The 17,002-nt window shown below is 43.1% G+C and overlaps 4 protein-coding genes across 4 annotated transcripts; all 4 read left to right on the top strand.

Annotated features, from left to right (window-relative positions):
* Positions 1–596: 596 nt before the first annotated feature.
* On the top strand, positions 597–2,044 carry LOC307140056 (zona pellucida sperm-binding protein 3-like; the record flags this gene model as incomplete). Its single annotated transcript, XM_079839299.1, has 7 exons — positions 597–986; positions 1,065–1,186; positions 1,267–1,370; positions 1,436–1,613; positions 1,686–1,803; positions 1,875–1,954; positions 2,041–2,044. 7 exons carry the CDS (start codon positions 597–599, stop codon positions 2,042–2,044), a joined length of 996 nt encoding a protein of 331 aa, XP_079695425.1.
* Positions 2,041–6,458, top strand: LOC307140058 (zona pellucida sperm-binding protein 4-like; the record flags this gene model as incomplete). The annotated part of the gene is made up of 8 exons (XM_079839301.1): positions 2,041–2,115; positions 5,051–5,141; positions 5,211–5,398; positions 5,470–5,567; positions 5,636–5,793; positions 5,880–6,072; positions 6,142–6,289; positions 6,369–6,458. 8 exons carry the CDS (start codon positions 2,041–2,043, stop codon positions 6,456–6,458), a joined length of 1,041 nt encoding a protein of 346 aa, XP_079695427.1.
* Positions 6,459–9,971: 3,513 nt separating this feature from the next.
* LOC307140059 (zona pellucida sperm-binding protein 3-like) lies at positions 9,972–11,419 on the top strand (the record flags this gene model as incomplete). Its single annotated transcript, XM_079839302.1, has 7 exons — positions 9,972–10,361; positions 10,440–10,561; positions 10,642–10,745; positions 10,811–10,988; positions 11,061–11,178; positions 11,250–11,329; positions 11,416–11,419. The coding sequence occupies 7 exons, from the start codon at positions 9,972–9,974 to the stop codon at positions 11,417–11,419; spliced, it is 996 nt and encodes a 331-aa protein (XP_079695428.1).
* Positions 11,416–15,834, top strand: LOC307140060 (zona pellucida sperm-binding protein 4-like; the record flags this gene model as incomplete). Its single annotated transcript, XM_079839303.1, has 8 exons — positions 11,416–11,490; positions 14,427–14,517; positions 14,587–14,774; positions 14,846–14,943; positions 15,012–15,169; positions 15,256–15,448; positions 15,518–15,665; positions 15,745–15,834. 8 exons carry the CDS (start codon positions 11,416–11,418, stop codon positions 15,832–15,834), a joined length of 1,041 nt encoding a protein of 346 aa, XP_079695429.1.
* Positions 15,835–17,002: the final 1,168 nt, after the last annotated feature.

The following is a 17,002-nucleotide window of genomic DNA, read 5'->3' on the forward strand; positions in this document are numbered from 1 at the left end:
TTGCTCCATTTCAGTTCCGGCTTGTTAAGATTGCTGTCAATGTGAGGGAAGAACGTTTTCTTACACTCTAAACCTGACTATAAACATTCTCAACTTTATTATTTTGGATACTCTAGTGTACAATTCTGTCTGTGGCCATGTTTCTGAATTAATAAAAAAGGAAGACGCAAAAAAGACTTGGTTGTTTGTGTTTCAGAGAATTCTTGAAAATAAGAAATCATTTGGTTTAGCTACTAATAACCTGCCCTTATTTGATACTTCATTTGATCCTGAGTGATAAACAATCAATGACTTACACCTGTGATATATTGATTGAGTAAATTGGCAGGTGCAGAGAAAAATGATGCCTGTCATGAGAAAGGTACGTGGAGCCATGCTGATTTACATCTGTATAAATTTGGATGGTAGCACCCGAAAGTGTTGTTGAAACAAGCTTGGCAATAATGGGGTTTTGGCAGGTTGGATTTGGATTGGTGTTTATTCTTGCTCTTGGATTTTCTGATGCACAATGGAGAGCAAGAGCAGCACATAATCGCAGTCCAAGTGAGTTTAGGCCTAGGACATTGGCTCAAGCTTCTCAACAGGCTGATTCCAGGATGTCTGTGGTTCCCAGTAAACCTGGATTTGCACCACAAACGTTTCCTGACTTTGGAAAGCCTTCTCAAGATCTTATGGGTGTTCAATCAAAAGAGCTGTTGCAGGGTCCAGTGGCAAAACTGACGTGGAGCTTTCCAAGTCTACCAGAGGAACCACAGCAACCCGACGTTCCTTTTGAGTTGCCGCATCCTGTCCCTGCCAACAGTGTAGCTGCTCAGTGTGGAGAGAGCTCGGTATATGTGGAAGTGATGAAGGACTTCTTTGGGACTGGGCACCCACTGTTGTCCTCTGCTTTTACACTGGGAGGCTGCACTGCAACTGGAGAGGATCCTTCTGCTCAAGTGCTCATCTTTGAGTCTGAACTGCATGGATGTAGCAGCACATCAATGGTGGGGTTTTATTTTGCCGTTACTCACAGGGACAGTTCAAAAACATCCATGATCGTTTTCAATTAACTTTCTTTTTAGGTGACTGAGGATGAGCTTGTCTATACCTTCAACATTATCTACACCCCACAAGAGGTTTCATATGGTGTTCCTATTGTAAGGAGCAGTATTGCGGTGATTGGTATCGAGTGTCATTATCCAAGGTAGGATCTGGATAAGATCTTCGCTGGATCTGATCCCACCATTTATGGGCATGAGATGACCGCTTGTTTAACTCCTACAGAACACATAATGTGAGCAGCGATGCCTTAATGCCCACTTGGATCCCATATGCCTCAACTAAGGTTGCAGAGGAAGTCTTTGTCTTCTCCCTCAAGCTCATGACTGGTTGGTGTATCTCAAACTGATTTGTGGCATGCTTGTGACCCTGTGCTAAGACTCTTTCTTTGCAGATGACTGGATATTTGAGCGACCTTCTAACCAGTACTTCCTGGGTGACATGATCAATCTTGAAGCATCAGTGCGTTTGTACAGCCATGTTCCCGTCCGTGTGTTTGTGGACAGCTGCGTGGCTACTGCAGTCCCTGATGTTGCTTCTGTCCCCAGATACTCCTTTATTGAGAATAATGGGTAAGAGGTGCTACCTCATGTATACCAGCTTCCAGAAGGGTTGCAGGGTTTCTAACTGGGTTCTGTTTACAGGTGTCTGGTTGATGCCAAGCTCACAGGCTCCACGTCTCACTTTATGCCTCGGACTCAAGGTGATAAGCTACGGTTTCAACTAGAGGCGTTCAGGTTCCAGCAAGCAGACAGTGGACTGGTACGTGTGTTTTAGTTGTGCAACTCTTTGTATGATATGCTACCATGGTGAACAAACAATTGTCTTTGCAGGTCTACATCACATGCATTTTGAAGGCGGCTGCAACAACCTCAAGTTCTGAGCAAAAAGCTTGTTCATTCTCTGCTAATGGGTATGTTGTCTGCTAGATGGGTGTACAGGTAAATTAGTTGTCGTCAAATTAACTGAGGGTGTTTCTTGTCAGTTGGGTGTCCGCAGATGACTCTGACCAGGTGTGTGGCTGCTGTGACACCACTTGTAGCGTCAGAAGTGGAAGTGATCGGCTGCTTACGGGTATGGATTAACTCTGATAACTGTTATTGTCATTCCTGGTTTAGTTCTCACTAATCATTTGTTCATCAGATCTACAATGGGAAAAGGCGTCTGTCGGCCCCATCAATGTTAAGGACCATGGCCAAAAATAACTGGAAATGCCACGTGATTTAATAAAAGTGATCTTAATAGATTTGTGTATGGTCCTTACTGGCACAATACTAAACGTATCTACATGATTTGACTGTACAAATATGCACCACAAAATGCCTTTTACTACTGGCCTGTGTGGGGACTGATATTTTGTAGGGCTAAGCCTGTTACAACACTAAAGGGCATTTCAATGGCATCACATCCTTTCTGGTGCTTGGTAGATACTTTTGGGGGGTCACGCTAAGAGGCAACATCCTGCAGTCTCTCTTGAAGCCAACACTGAAGTGACTTAAACTGCAATTCATCGACTGGCTGCTAGAGACGAGCTCCAAAAGGAAGTCAAATCTGTATCTCCCCTGTGTTAAAGGCTTAGTTCACTTCAAAATTAGAACTTACCCCTTCTCATCCTAGATGTTCATGCCTTTCTTCAGTCAAAAAAAAATGAAGGCATTTTTGAGAGAACATTCCAGGATTTTTCTCCATATAACGGACTTCTGTGGCAACCAACAGGTAAAGGTCCAAATAATACAGTTTCAGAGGCTCTGCATGATCTCAGATAAAGAATAGGGTCTTATCTAATATAATGATTGGGCATTTTCAATGTAAAATAAAAATGTGTATACTGTACTTTTTAACTGAAATTGCTCTGGCGCGGTGTGCCACAGATTATACTGGACTTACTGTCATAGCAACAGGTCCGTAAGATCAAACCTGGGGTCCGTTCTTCCTACATCGCAACTCCGTTAGCTGGATTTGATTGTTGGTGATTTGGCATGATCTTTGATTGTTTGGTTCTTCGAAGCTCATCCTGAACTTGCTGTCATAGCAACAGGTCTGTAAGATGAAACCTGTGCGAGCGGCTTATTTCATGTAAACAGGATTAGAGTGCACCTTTTTAAGTGGCGTTGATACTTAAATTTTGTCCCAACAACTGCAACTTTATTACAAGAGTTCTTTACTGAATCAGGGGCAATAATTTAAATCACAATAATAATTAAAGCTGCAAGCAGCGATGAAAGGGCCCTCGCACATGCACCGCCACCTGGTGGCCTCAGGAAAACGGCGAATAGTGGGCGACATGCATTTAAGCGGGTAAATATAGGAGAAATATGGCAAACTCACTTCAATGTGCCACACTTCCTTCTGCCAGAAGGTGGCGCTATGACTAACTGAATATTGGCATGTAGATGTGTTTAGGTCAGGACTCTTATCAAACAAGTGAAGTTTGGGGGAGATCGGACATTGTATGCCTGACTTACAACAGCTTCCTGTTTCATGGTGAAACATCAGACTTTGTCCAGCCACAATTTAACATCTAACAAGATTAGACTGACCAAATATGATGTTGATCTGATAAAATCTCTAGGAGGAGTTTGTCAAAGTACCACGTCTGGAAATGGCAACAACTGTAAACATTTTGCAGAGAAAATTCCAAATATCTAATTTCCTGTTGGGTTTTCAGATTTTGCTTCCAGGGACTTTTTTTAGGTATTGGACATGTGTGTACCGAATTTCATACTTGTATGTGAAACGTAGTGCGAATGACGCTTAATTGAAGTTTTGCAGGTGGCGCTATCGAGCCATTTTGCCACGCCTAACATGTAGGGTTAGGGTTAAGTTATTTCCCAACACTGCTAAGTATATATGAGTAGACTCGTCCCCTCTGTCATAATCAAGGAGTCGAGGGTCTGTCCACATAAACCTTCCTTGTCCACTTATGGAACACTTCAAACTGGCGACAGGGATTGCCCCGTGGGGAAGTGCTTAGGGAGGTTTGTGAGTGTGTTGCTAAATTTGGAACTACAGACTACTCTTACTATTTCTGCCATATAAAGATACTGTAAAAGTAGTAATGCTAGTTAATATTTCAGCATGTCTACAAGCGAAGCGGAATGCACCAAACATCTAGCCAAAGTACTTTGGGCAAGCTCTAGTAGCAAACCTGAGCATGAACCTTTTTATTTGTCTTCAATATGACACATCTGACTAATTGGAGTCAAGATACATCACATGCGTATAATTTTGAGAACCAATGAGAATTTTCTGGTAGCATAAGCTCCCATTTGGGCAAGTCTGGAGAATCATGACTGTTAATGAAGAGGGAGGGATTATCGTTAATTAGACAAAATCTGTAGAATACAAAAAGACCAAAGGGCATCATCTCAACAGTGTGACTAGCTGTTGAACGATGGCAGGAAGTTGTTGTGCTGTTCAATTGCTGGCACTTTGTGTGTGGTTTTGTGCTTTTTGTCATGCTGTTCCACAGTGGAGTAATCTGCCCCAGTATCCTCAAGCTCCGATGTTAAAGCAAACTGATCAGCGGGTTCAAAAACAAGCTAGTCACCAGTTTCCTCAGAAGGTTCAACAGCTAGCTAGTCAACAGTTTCCTCAGAAGGTTCAACAGCAAGCTAGTCAACAGTTTCCTCTGAAGGTTCAACAGCTAGCTAGTCAACGGTTTCCTCAGAAGGTTCAACAGCTAGCTAGTCAACAGTTTCCTCTGAAGGTTCAACAGCAAGCTAGTCAACAGTTTCCTCAGAAGGTTCAACAACAAGCTAGTCAACAGTTTCCTCAGAAGGTTCAACAGCAAGCTGTTCAACAGCAAGCTAGTCAACAGTTTCCTCAGAAGGTTCAACAACAAGCTAGTCAACAGTTTCCCCAGCAGGTTCAACAACAAGCTAGTCAACAGTTTCCTCAGCAGGTTCAACAACAAGCTAGTCAACAGTTTCCTCAGCAGTTTCAGTCTAAGCAGCCAGTGGCGCAGGCAGAGCCCCTTGACAAATGTGCTGTAGCTGATTATGAGCAGATCCAATGTGGCCCACCTGGTATCAGTGGTGCTGAGTGTGAAGCTATCAACTGCTGCTTTAACGGACAGCAGTGTTACTATGGGAGGGCAGGTAAGAGTGAGTCAATGTAAAGGTGTTCACGTTAAACCACTCCTCAGTAATAACCTGCTCTTGTGCCAGTGACTGTCCAGTGTATAAGAGATGGTCAGTTTGTGGTAGTGGTGGCTAGAGATGTTACACTACCTCGCTTGAGCCTGGATTCAGTCCATCTCCTGGGTGGAAATGACCCATCTTGCAGTCCTGTGGGATCCACACCTTCCTTTGCTATATACCAGTTCCCTGTCACTGCATGTGGCACAAGCATGATGGTGAGTAGCTGCTTGTGGTTCTGTTCTGCATGGCTTGGAATGGACTGGATGCCAACAGTTACTATTTGCAGGAGGACGGTGGATATGTGGTGTATGAAAACCGAATGACCTCCTCGTATGAAGTGGGTGTCGGACCACTTGGTTCCATCACAAGGGACAGCCATTTTGAGTAGGTATTTTTTTTAGAAAAAAATATTAATCCTTGACAAGGCTACAAGCTCACTATTTGTTGTCTAGGCTTCTCTTCCAGTGTAGGTACTCTGCTACTTCTGTGGAAGCTCTGGTTGTGGAGGTCAACACTGTTCCTGCACCTCCACCAGTAGCGGCTCCTGGACCCCTCAGGGTTGAGCTTAGACTGGCAAATGGTCAGTGTGTCACCAAAGGCTGTGCTGAAGGTAAGTGTCTGTCCAAGTATGCATGAGTATTTTCTAAAACTCCAGGTTGCGGCAGTTTCTGGTTAAACGCTGATTTTCTTTCTCAGGGGATGAGGCATACACGTCCTACTACGGTGACGCTGATTATCCGGTCACAAAAGTCCTGCGGGAGCCTGTGTATGTTGAGGTGCGCATTTTGGAGAGGACCGACCCCAACATTGTCCTAATGCTGGGACATTGCTGGGCGACATCAACCCCCAGTCCCCTCAGTCTACCCCAGTGGGACCTTCTGGTTGATGGGTGAGTAAGGCCAGTCTTTATCCATCTAGTGCGCTGTAAGGCATTTCTGACTGCCTCTTTGCCTTTCAGATGCCCTTACCAGGATGACCGTTACCTGACCACATTGGTTCCAGTGGCTGGATCTTCTGGTCTTCAGTTCCCAACCCACTACAAGCGCTTTGTTGTGAAGATGTTCACATTTGTGGACCCAGCATCACTGGCTCCTCTACAGGAAACCGTATGCTCTGCAGCTTTTCCTGAATCCTTAATATTAGGTGTTTTTCTTTCTGTGGCTTAACCCTTTCCCCCTCTGTTAGATCTTCATCCACTGTAGTACAGCAGTGTGCCATCCCTCTTCTGGCTCCTGTGAGCAAAGCTGCACTAGGAAAAGTGAGTGCTTGTTGTAAACTGACTTCAGGAACCTTGAGAATTTGTTTTTTTTAAATGCCTCACAATTCTACCATTTCTTTTCCAGGAAGAGATGCTAACGTCAAGACCATCTCTAGTGGGCAAACTGTGGTGTCTAGTGGAGAAGTTAACCTGGTCATGTGACTTTAGTAGTTTTAATAAACTTCTTAACTCAACTGTCTCTTTGGTATTGATCTTTCATGACTGTTCTCAGTTTGATTTATTGGGCTACACTACTAAACCAGAGTTCCCTTTTTTGCTTCAAGGTTATGCTTGACTTGAACTAAACAAGCCAAGTTTCTGCCCAAACCTGACCTATTTGCCAAGTTCCAGTTGCTAACCTGGGTCCCTGTTCTTAATGGTATCAAATCTGTTTTGGTCTCTACTTGTGGCTTTATGGCTGGACTAACATAACTGCTTGTATTGATATTCACGCATGCCAAGTCCCTCTGTTTTTTGGTAAGAAAGCCCCCCCGAAGTCATGCAAGTACAGCATTGCATCTGCAATGAAATCAGTCTCAACCTGCATTGTCCTTTTTAATCCCAAATTGTGACCAGCCTTTTTTCTTGTTTATTAAAAAGTAGACTGAAGCTTTAATAAAAGCTGGTTTAGTCCCTTAACTGGTGTATCACACCTGAGTTGCTGTCTGAGGGCCTGTTTACACAACTGGTACTAAAGCGTTTATCAGTCCAATCACAAGTGGACTATGCTAAATACAGGTGTAAATGGGTCTAAAATGGTTTAAACTTGGCCTTTTTTTTTTTTTTTAACTTTTAACCTTCACTCATGAAAGGGGTCTTTATAAACTTTCCAGAGTGTGACATTAACTGGTCTTAACCATGTCGCTTCTGTAGATTTGGATAAGCTACTTTGTTTAACTGTCTGTGCTTGTTGTTGCACCATTAAAAACAGAACGTGGAAGGCAATTTGACTAGTATCCATGCTGTCAAGGAAATGCATCCCATTTTAAATTTAACTGGTTTGAAGAGCTAAATGTCGGTGTATTAGGTTTGTGAAATAAACATTTCCAAATGGGGTCTATGATATTTGTCCATTTTAGTGTCCCATCATTAACTTAAGTCTTAGTCTTGTTAACTCTTCTTGCTCTTTGTATCACATTTTTCCTAGAGACATTTTGGGGGAAAATTGGAGAAAACGTAGGTCTGTGGCCAGTTGCATAAACTGCTGATGTTAAAGAATAAGAAGCTGAGGGCAAGTGGACAAAAGTGAATGTCTGTTTCAATACCAGGAGGTTTCTTGTAGGTATTGGGCTGTTACATGTGTGTACAGAATTTCATACCTGTACGTGAAACGTAGCGGGAGGGGCACTTTGTTGAAATGTTGTAGGTGGCGCTATCGAGCCATTTTGCCATGTCTTCAGGCCAGGACTCTTATCAAACATCTGAAGTTTGGGGCAGATCGGACATTGTATGCCCGAGTTACAACAACTTCCTGTTTTATGGCGAACCATCGAATTTTGTGAGGCCGCCACTGACACGCCCTTCAGGGAAAACTCAAGATCTTCGCAATTTAACATCACCAAGGCCTTTAGATTAGACTGTGCAAATATGATGTTGATCTGATTAAATCTCTAGGAGTAGATCGTTAATGTACAAGGTCTGGAAATGGCAAAAATTTTGCAGAGAAAATTCAATATATCACACTTCCTGTTGGGTTTTCAGGTTTTGCCCCCCAAGGTCTTTTTTGTAGGTATTGGGCTTTTACATGTGTCTACCGAATTTCATACTCGTACGTGAAACGTAGCTCGAACGGCGCTTAATTGATTTTTTGTAGGTGGCGCTATCGGGCCATTTTGCCACGCCTAATTCTGAAACCCATATTGGATGTACATTTTCACCACTTTTGACGCGTGTGCAAAGTTTCATGAGATTTCGAGCATGTTTAGGCCCTCAAAAATGTGATTTATTTGGGAGAAGAAGAATAATAGGCTGAGCAATTCCAATAGGGTCCTCACACCATTGGTGCTCGGGCCCTAAAAATGTATTTCAAAATAATATTAGAAACAGAGATTTATTTTTGATAGAATAATGACTTTATAATGTTATTGCAGTCTTACACACATGCTGTACAGTTACTCTGAGCAGTGCATTAATTTCAGGGCACTGGGCATTGCGTCATTTAATTACTGTATTTGCATTATTGTAAAGTTAGGTTTAGGGTTGGGGTAGGTGTAAGCGTTAATCTGGTAAGTAGCACATTTATTTATTGTTATTTAGTTGTGAGATTTTGTCTCACTTACGACCGTTGCTGTACCCCTTTCAGCCACAACTCTTCTTCTCTGTTTTCAGTGTATTTCTGTGGCAGGATTACAGCGCCACATACTGACCTGGCATGTATACTACATCGTTTTGAGTCTTTTCAATGCTCTCGTGTGTACACAGATATTTCTTGAAACGAGGGGGGAAAAAAAGATCGGATAGGGAAAGCTCTGGCTTCGTGTGGACGGAGCCTTAGATAACTTAATCCAGATATTTTAATCCAATCCGCAAATTCGTTTGAAGAACCAAATTAGCCAGAGATCAGTTATCATGATTAGAAGATCTGGGATCTGTCAAATCATCTCAGATGTATTAAGAGAGGTACGAAGAATGGACCCCAGATCTGTCATTTTGATATTTAAAACAAGAAATCATTTTGGTTTAGCTACTAATAACCTGCCCTTATTTGGTACTTCATTTTATCCTTTTATTCAAAATTGCTCCATTTCAGTTCCGGCTTGTTAAGATTGCTGTCAATGTGAGGGAAGAACGTTTTCTTACACTCTAAACCTGACTATAAACATTCTCAACTTTATTATTTTGGACACTCTAGTGCAGTGGTTCCCAACCACGTTCCTGGAGGACCCCCAACAGTGCACATTTTGGATGTGTCCTTTGTCTGACACACCCACATCAGGTCTTGGAGTAGCTACTAATGAGCTGTTGACCTGAATCAGGTGTGTTTGATTGAGGAGACATGCAAAATGTGCACTGTTGAGGGTCCTCCAGGAACGTGGTTGGGAACCACTGCTCTAGTGTACAATTCTGTCTGTGGCCATGTTTCTGAATTAATAAAAAAGGAAGACGCAAAAAAGACTTGGTTGTTTGTGTTTCAGAGAATTCTTGAAAATAAGAAATCATTTGGTTTAGCTACTAATAACCTGCCCTTATTTGATACTTCATTTGATCCTGAGTGATAAACAATCAATGACTTACACCTGTGATATATTGATTGAGTAAATTGGCAGGTGCAGAGAAAAATGATGCCTGTCATGAGAAAGGTGGAGCCATGCTGATTTACATCTGTATAAATTTGGATGGTAGCACCCGAAAGTGTTGTTGAAACAAGCTTGGCAATAATGGGGTTTTGGCAGGTTGGATTTGGATTGGTGTTTATTCTTGCTCTTGGATTTTCTGATGCACAATGGAGAGCAAGAGCAGCACATAATCGCAGTCCAAGTGAGTTTAGGCCTAGGACATTGGCTCAAGCTTCTCAACAGGCTGATTCCAGGATGTCTGTGGTTCCCAGTAAACCTGGATTTGCACCACAAACGTTTCCTGACTTTGGAAAGCCTTCTCAAGATCTTATGGGTGTTCAATCAAAAGAGCTGTTGCAGGGTCCAGTGGCAAAACTGACGTGGAGCTTTCCAAGTCTACCAGAGGAACCACAGCAACCCGACGTTCCTTTTGAGTTGCCGCATCCTGTCCCTGCCAACAGTGTAGCTGCTCAGTGTGGAGAGAGCTCGGTATATGTGGAAGTGATGAAGGACTTCTTTGGGACTGGGCACCCACTGTTGTCCTCTGCTTTTACACTGGGAGGCTGCACTGCAACTGGAGAGGATCCTTCTGCTCAAGTGCTCATCTTTGAGTCTGAACTGCATGGATGTAGCAGCACATCAATGGTGGGGTTTTATTTTGCCGTTACTCACAGGGACAGTTCAAAAACATCCATGATCGTTTTCAATTAACTTTCTTTTTAGGTGACTGAGGATGAGCTTGTCTATACCTTCAACATTATCTACACCCCACAAGAGGTTTCATATGGTGTTCCTATTGTAAGGAGCAGTATTGCGGTGATTGGTATCGAGTGTCATTATCCAAGGTAGGATCTGGATAAGATCTTCGCTGGATCTGATCCCACCATTTATGGGCATGAGATGACCGCTTGTTTAACTCCTACAGAACACATAATGTGAGCAGCGATGCCTTAATGCCCACTTGGATCCCATATGCCTCAACTAAGGTTGCAGAGGAAGTCTTTGTCTTCTCCCTCAAGCTCATGACTGGTTGGTGTATCCCAAACTGATTTGTGGCATGCTTGTGACCCTGTGCTAAGACTCTTTCTTTGCAGATGACTGGATATTTGAGCGACCTTCTAACCAGTACTTCCTGGGTGACATGATCAATCTTGAAGCATCAGTGCGTTTGTACAGCCATGTTCCCGTCCGTGTGTTTGTGGACAGCTGCGTGGCTACTGCAGTCCCTGATGTTGCTTCTGTCCCCAGATACTCCTTTATTGAGAATAATGGGTAAGAGGTGCTACCTCATGTATACCAGCTTCCAGAAGGGTTGCAGGGTTTCTAACTGGGTTCTGTTTACAGGTGTCTGGTTGATGCCAAGCTCACAGGCTCCACGTCTCACTTTATGCCTCGGACTCAAGGTGATAAGCTACGGTTTCAACTAGAGGCGTTCAGGTTCCAGCAAGCAGACAGTGGACTGGTACGTGTGTTTTAGTTGTGCAACTCTTTGTATGATATGCTACCATGGTGAACAAACAATTGTCTTTGCAGGTCTACATCACATGCATTTTGAAGGCGGCTGCAACAACCTCAAGTTCTGAGCAAAAAGCTTGTTCATTCTCTGCTAATGGGTATGTTGTCTGCTAGATGGGTGTACAGGTAAATTAGTTGTCGTCAAATTAACTGAGGGTGTTTCTTGTCAGTTGGGTGTCCGCAGATGACTCTGACCAGGTGTGTGGCTGCTGTGACACCACTTGTAGCGTCAGAAGTGGAAGTGATCGGCTGCTTACGGGTATGGATTAACTCTGATAACTGTTATTGTCATTCCTGGCTTTAGTTCTCACTAATCATTTGTTCATCAGATCTACAATGGGAAAAGGCGTCTGTCGGCCCCATCAATGTTAAGGACCATGGCCAAAAATAACTGGAAATGCCACGTGATTTAATAAAAGTGATCTTAATAGATTTGTGTATGGTCCTTACTGGCACAATACTAAACGTATCTACATGATTTGACTGTACAAATATGCACCACAAAATGCCTTTTACTACTGGCCTGTGTGGGGACTGATATTTTGTAGGGCTAAGCCTGTTACAACACTAAAGGGCATTTCAATGGCATCACATCCTTTCTGGTGCTTGGTAGATACTTTTGGGGGGTCACGCTAAGAGGCAACATCCTGCAGTCTCTCTTGAAGCCAACACTGAAGTGACTTAAACTGCAATTCATCGACTGGCTGCTAGAGACGAGCTCCAAAAGGAAGTCAAATCTGTATCTCCCCTGTGTTAAAGGCTTAGTTCACTTCAAAATTAGAACTTACCCCTTCTCATCCTAGATGTTCATGCCTTTCTTCAGTCAAAAAAAAATGAAGGTATTTTTGAGAGAACATTCCAGGATTTTTCTCCATATAACGGACTTCTGTGGCAACCAACAGGTAAAGGTCCAAATAATACAGTTTCAGAGGCTCTGCATGATCTCAGATAAAGAATAGGGTCTTATCTAATATAATGATTGGGCATTTTCAATGTAAAATAAAAATGTGTATACTGTACTTTTTAACTGAAATTGCTCTGGCGCGGTGTGCCACAGATTATACTGGACTTACTGTCATAGCAACAGGTCCGTAAGATCAAACCTGGGGTCCGTTCTTCCTACATCGCAACTCCGTTAGCTGGATTTGATTGTTGGTGATTTGGCATGATCTTTGATTGTTTGGTTCTTCGAAGCTCATCCTGAACTTGCTGTCATAGCAACAGGTCTGTAAGATGAAACCTGTGCGAGCGGCTTATTTCATGTAAACAGGATTAGAGTGCACCTTTTTAAGTGGCGTTGATACTTAAATTTTGTCCCAACAACTGCAACTTTATTACAAGAGTTCTTTACTGAATCAGGGGCAATAATTTAAATCACAATAATAATTAAAGCTGCAAGCAGCGATGAAAGGGCCCTCGCACATGCACCGCCACCTGGTGGCCTCAGGAAAACGGCGAATAGTGGGCGACATGCATTTAAGCGGGTAAATATAGGAGAAATATGGCAAACTCACTTCAATGTGCCACACTTCCTTCTGCCAGAAGGTGGCGCTATGACTAACTGAATATTGGCATGTAGATGTGTTTAGGTCAGGACTCTTATCAAACAAGTGAAGTTTGGGGGAGATCGGACATTGTATGCCTGACTTACAACAGCTTCCTGTTTCATGGTGAAACATCAGACTTTGTCCAGCCACAATTTAACATCTAACAAGATTAGACTGACCAAATATGATGTTGATCTGATAAAATCTCTAGGAGGAGTTTGTCAAAGTACCACGTCTGGAAATGGCAAAAACTGCAAACATTTTGCAGAGAAAATTCCAAATATCTAATTTCCTGTTGGGTTTTCAGATTTTGCTTCCAGGGACTTTTTTTAGGTATTGGACATGTGTGTACCGAATTTCATACTTGTATGTGAAACGTAGTGCGAATGACGCTTAATTGAAGTTTTGCAGGTGGCGCTATCGAGCCATTTTGCCACGCCTAACATGTAGGGTTAGGGTTAAGTTATTTCCCAACACTGCTAAGTATATATGAGTAGACTCGTCCCCTCTGTCATAATCAAGGAGTCGAGGGTCTGTCCACATAAACCTTCCTTGTCCACTTATGGAACACTTCAAACTGGCGACAGGGATTGCCCCGTGGGGAAGTGCTTAGGGAGGTTTGTGAGTGTGTTGCTATATTTGGAACTACAGACTACTCTTACTATTTCTGCCATATAAAGATACTGTAAAAGTAGTAATGCTAGTTAATATTTCAGCATGTCTACAAGCGAAGCGGAATGCACCAAACATCTAGCCAAAGTACTTTGGGCAAGCTCTAGTAGCAAACCTGAGCATGAACCTTTTTATTTGTCTTCAATATGACACATCTGACTAATTGGAGTCAAGATACATCACATGCGTATAATTTTGAGAACCAATGAGAATTTTCTGGTAGCATAAGCTCCCATTTGGGCAAGTCTGGAGAATCATGACTGTTAATGAAGAGGGAGGGATTATCGTTAATTAGACAAAATCTGTAGAATACAAAAAGACCAAAGGGCATCATCTCAACAGTGTGACTAGCTGTTGAACGATGGCAGGAAGTTGTTGTGCTGTTCAATTGCTGGCACTTTGTGTGTGGTTTTGTGCTTTTTGTCATGCTGTTCCACAGTGGAGTAATCTGCCCCAGTATCCTCAAGCTCCGATGTTAAAGCAAACTGATCAGCGGGTTCAAAAACAAGCTAGTCACCAGTTTCCTCAGAAGGTTCAACAGCTAGCTAGTCAACAGTTTCCTCAGAAGGTTCAACAGCAAGCTAGACAACAGTTTCCTCTGAAGGTTCAACAGCTAGCTAGTCAACGGTTTCCTCAGAAGGTTCAACAGCTAGCTAGTCAACAGTTTCCTCTGAAGGTTCAACAGCAAGCTAGTCAACAGTTTCCTCAGAAGGTTCAACAACAAGCTAGTCAACAGTTTCCTCAGAAGGTTCAACAGCAAGCTGTTCAACAGCAAGCTAGTCAACAGTTTCCTCAGAAGGTTCAACAACAAGCTAGTCAACAGTTTCCCCAGCAGGTTCAACAACAAGCTAGTCAACAGTTTCCTCAGCAGGTTCAACAACAAGCTAGTCAACAGTTTCCTCAGCAGTTTCAGTCTAAGCAGCCAGTGGCGCAGGCAGAGCCCCTTGACAAATGTGCTGTAGCTGATTATGAGCAGATCCAATGTGGCCCACCTGGTATCAGTGGTGCTGAGTGTGAAGCTATCAACTGCTGCTTTAACGGACAGCAGTGTTACTATGGGAGGGCAGGTAAGAGTGAGTCAATGTAAAGGTGTTCACGTTAAACCACTCCTCAGTAATAACCTGCTCTTGTGCCAGTGACTGTCCAGTGTATAAGAGATGGTCAGTTTGTGGTAGTGGTGGCTAGAGATGTTACACTACCTCGCTTGAGCCTGGATTCAGTCCATCTCCTGGGTGGAAATGACCCATCTTGCAGTCCTGTGGGATCCACACCTTCTTTTGCTATATACCAGTTCCCTGTCACTGCATGTGGCACAAGCATGATGGTGAGTAGCTGCTTGTGGTTCTGTTCTGCATGGCTTGGAATGGACTGGATGCCAACAGTTACTATTTGCAGGAGGACGGTGGATATGTGGTGTATGAAAACCGAATGACCTCCTCGTATGAAGTGGGTGTCGGACCACTTGGTTCCATCACAAGGGACAGCCATTTTGAGTAGGTATTTTTTTTAGAAAAAAATATTAATCCTTGACAAGGCTACAAGCTCACTATTTGTTGTCTAGGCTTCTCTTCCAGTGTAGGTACTCTGCTACTTCTGTGGAAGCTCTGGTTGTGGAGGTCAACACTGTTCCTGCACCTCCACCAGTAGCGGCTCCTGGACCCCTCAGGGTTGAGCTTAGACTGGCAAATGGTCAGTGTGTCACCAAAGGCTGTGCTGAAGGTAAGTGTCTGTCCAAGTATGCATGAGTATTTTCTAAAACTCCAGGTTGCGGCAGTTTCTGGTTAAACGCTGATTTTCTTTCTCAGGGGATGAGGCATACACGTCCTACTACGGTGACGCTGATTATCCGGTCACAAAAGTCCTGCGGGAGCCTGTGTATGTTGAGGTGCGCATTTTGGAGAGGACCGACCCCAACATTGTCCTAATGCTGGGACATTGCTGGGCGACATCAACCCCCAGTCCCCTCAGTCTACCCCAGTGGGACCTTCTGGTTGATGGGTGAGTAAGGCCAGTCTTTATCCATCTAGTGCGCTGTAAGGCATTTCTGACTGCCTCTTTGCCTTTCAGATGCCCTTACCAGGATGACCGTTACCTGACCACATTGGTTCCAGTGGCTGGATCTTCTGGTCTTCAGTTCCCAACCCACTACAAGCGCTTTGTTGTGAAGATGTTCACATTTGTGGACCCAGCATCACTGGCTCCTCTACAGGAAACCGTATGCTCTGCAGCTTTTCCTGAATCCTTAATATTAGGTGTTTTTCTTTCTGTGGCTTAACCCTTTCCCCCTCTGTTAGATCTTCATCCACTGTAGTACAGCAGTGTGCCATCCCTCTTCTGGCTCCTGTGAGCAAAGCTGCACTAGGAAAAGTGAGTGCTTGTTGTAAACTGACTTCAGGAACCTTGAGAATTTGTTTTTTTTAAATGCCTCACAATTCTACCATTTCTTTTCCAGGAAGAGATGCTAACGTCAAGACCATCTCTAGTGGGCAAACTGTGGTGTCTAGTGGAGAAGTTAACCTGGTCATGTGACTTTAGTAGTTTTAATAAACTTCTTAACTCAACTGTCTCTTTGGTATTGATCTTTCATGACTGTTCTCAGTTTGATTTATTGGGCTACACTACTAAACCAGAGTTCCCTTTTTTGCTTCAAGGTTATGCTTGACTTGAACTAAACAAGCCAAGTTTCTGCCCAAACCTGACCTATTTGCCAAGTTCCAGTTGCTAACCTGGGTCCCTGTTCTTAATGGTATCAAATCTGTTTTGGTCTCTACTTGTGGCTTTATGGCTGGACTAACATAACTGCTTGTATTGATATTCACGCATGCCAAGTCCCTCTGTTTTTTGGTAAGAAAGCCCCCCCGAAGTCATGCAAGTACAGCATTGCATCTGCAATGAAATCAGTCTCAACCTGCATTGTCCTTTTTAATCCCAAATTGTGACCAGCCTTTTTTCTTGTTTATTAAAAAGTAGACTGAAGCTTTAATAAAAGCTGGTTTAGTCCCTTAACTGGTGTATCACACCTGAGTTGCTGTCTGAGGGCCTGTTTACACAACTGGTACTAAAGCGTTTATCAGTCCAATCACAAGTGGACTATGCTAAATACAGGTGTAAATGGGTCTAAAATGGTTTAAACTTGGCCTTTTTAACCTTCACTCATGAAAGGGGTCTTTATAAACTGTTTCCAGAGTGTGACATTAACTGGTCTTAACCATGTCGCTTCTGTAGATTTGGATAAGCTACTTTGTTTAACTGTCTGTGCTTGTTGTTGCACCATTAAAAACAGAACGTGGAAGGCAATTTGACTAGTATCCATGCTGTCAAGGAAATGCATCCCATTTTAACTTTAAATTTAACTGGTTTGAAGAGCTAATATGGTGTATTAGGTTTGTGAAATAAACATTTCCAAATGGGGTCTATGATATTTGTCCATTTTAGTGTCCCATCATTAACTTAAGTCTTAGTCCTGTTAACTCTTCTTGCTCTTTGTATCACATTTTTCCTAGAGACATTTTGGGGGAAAATTGGAGAAAACGTAGGTCTGTGGCCAGTTGC

Source organism: Gobio gobio (assembly GCF_949357685.1).
Source record: "Gobio gobio genome assembly, chromosome: 16".
Lineage (NCBI taxonomy): Eukaryota > Metazoa > Chordata > Actinopteri > Cypriniformes > Gobionidae > Gobio > Gobio gobio.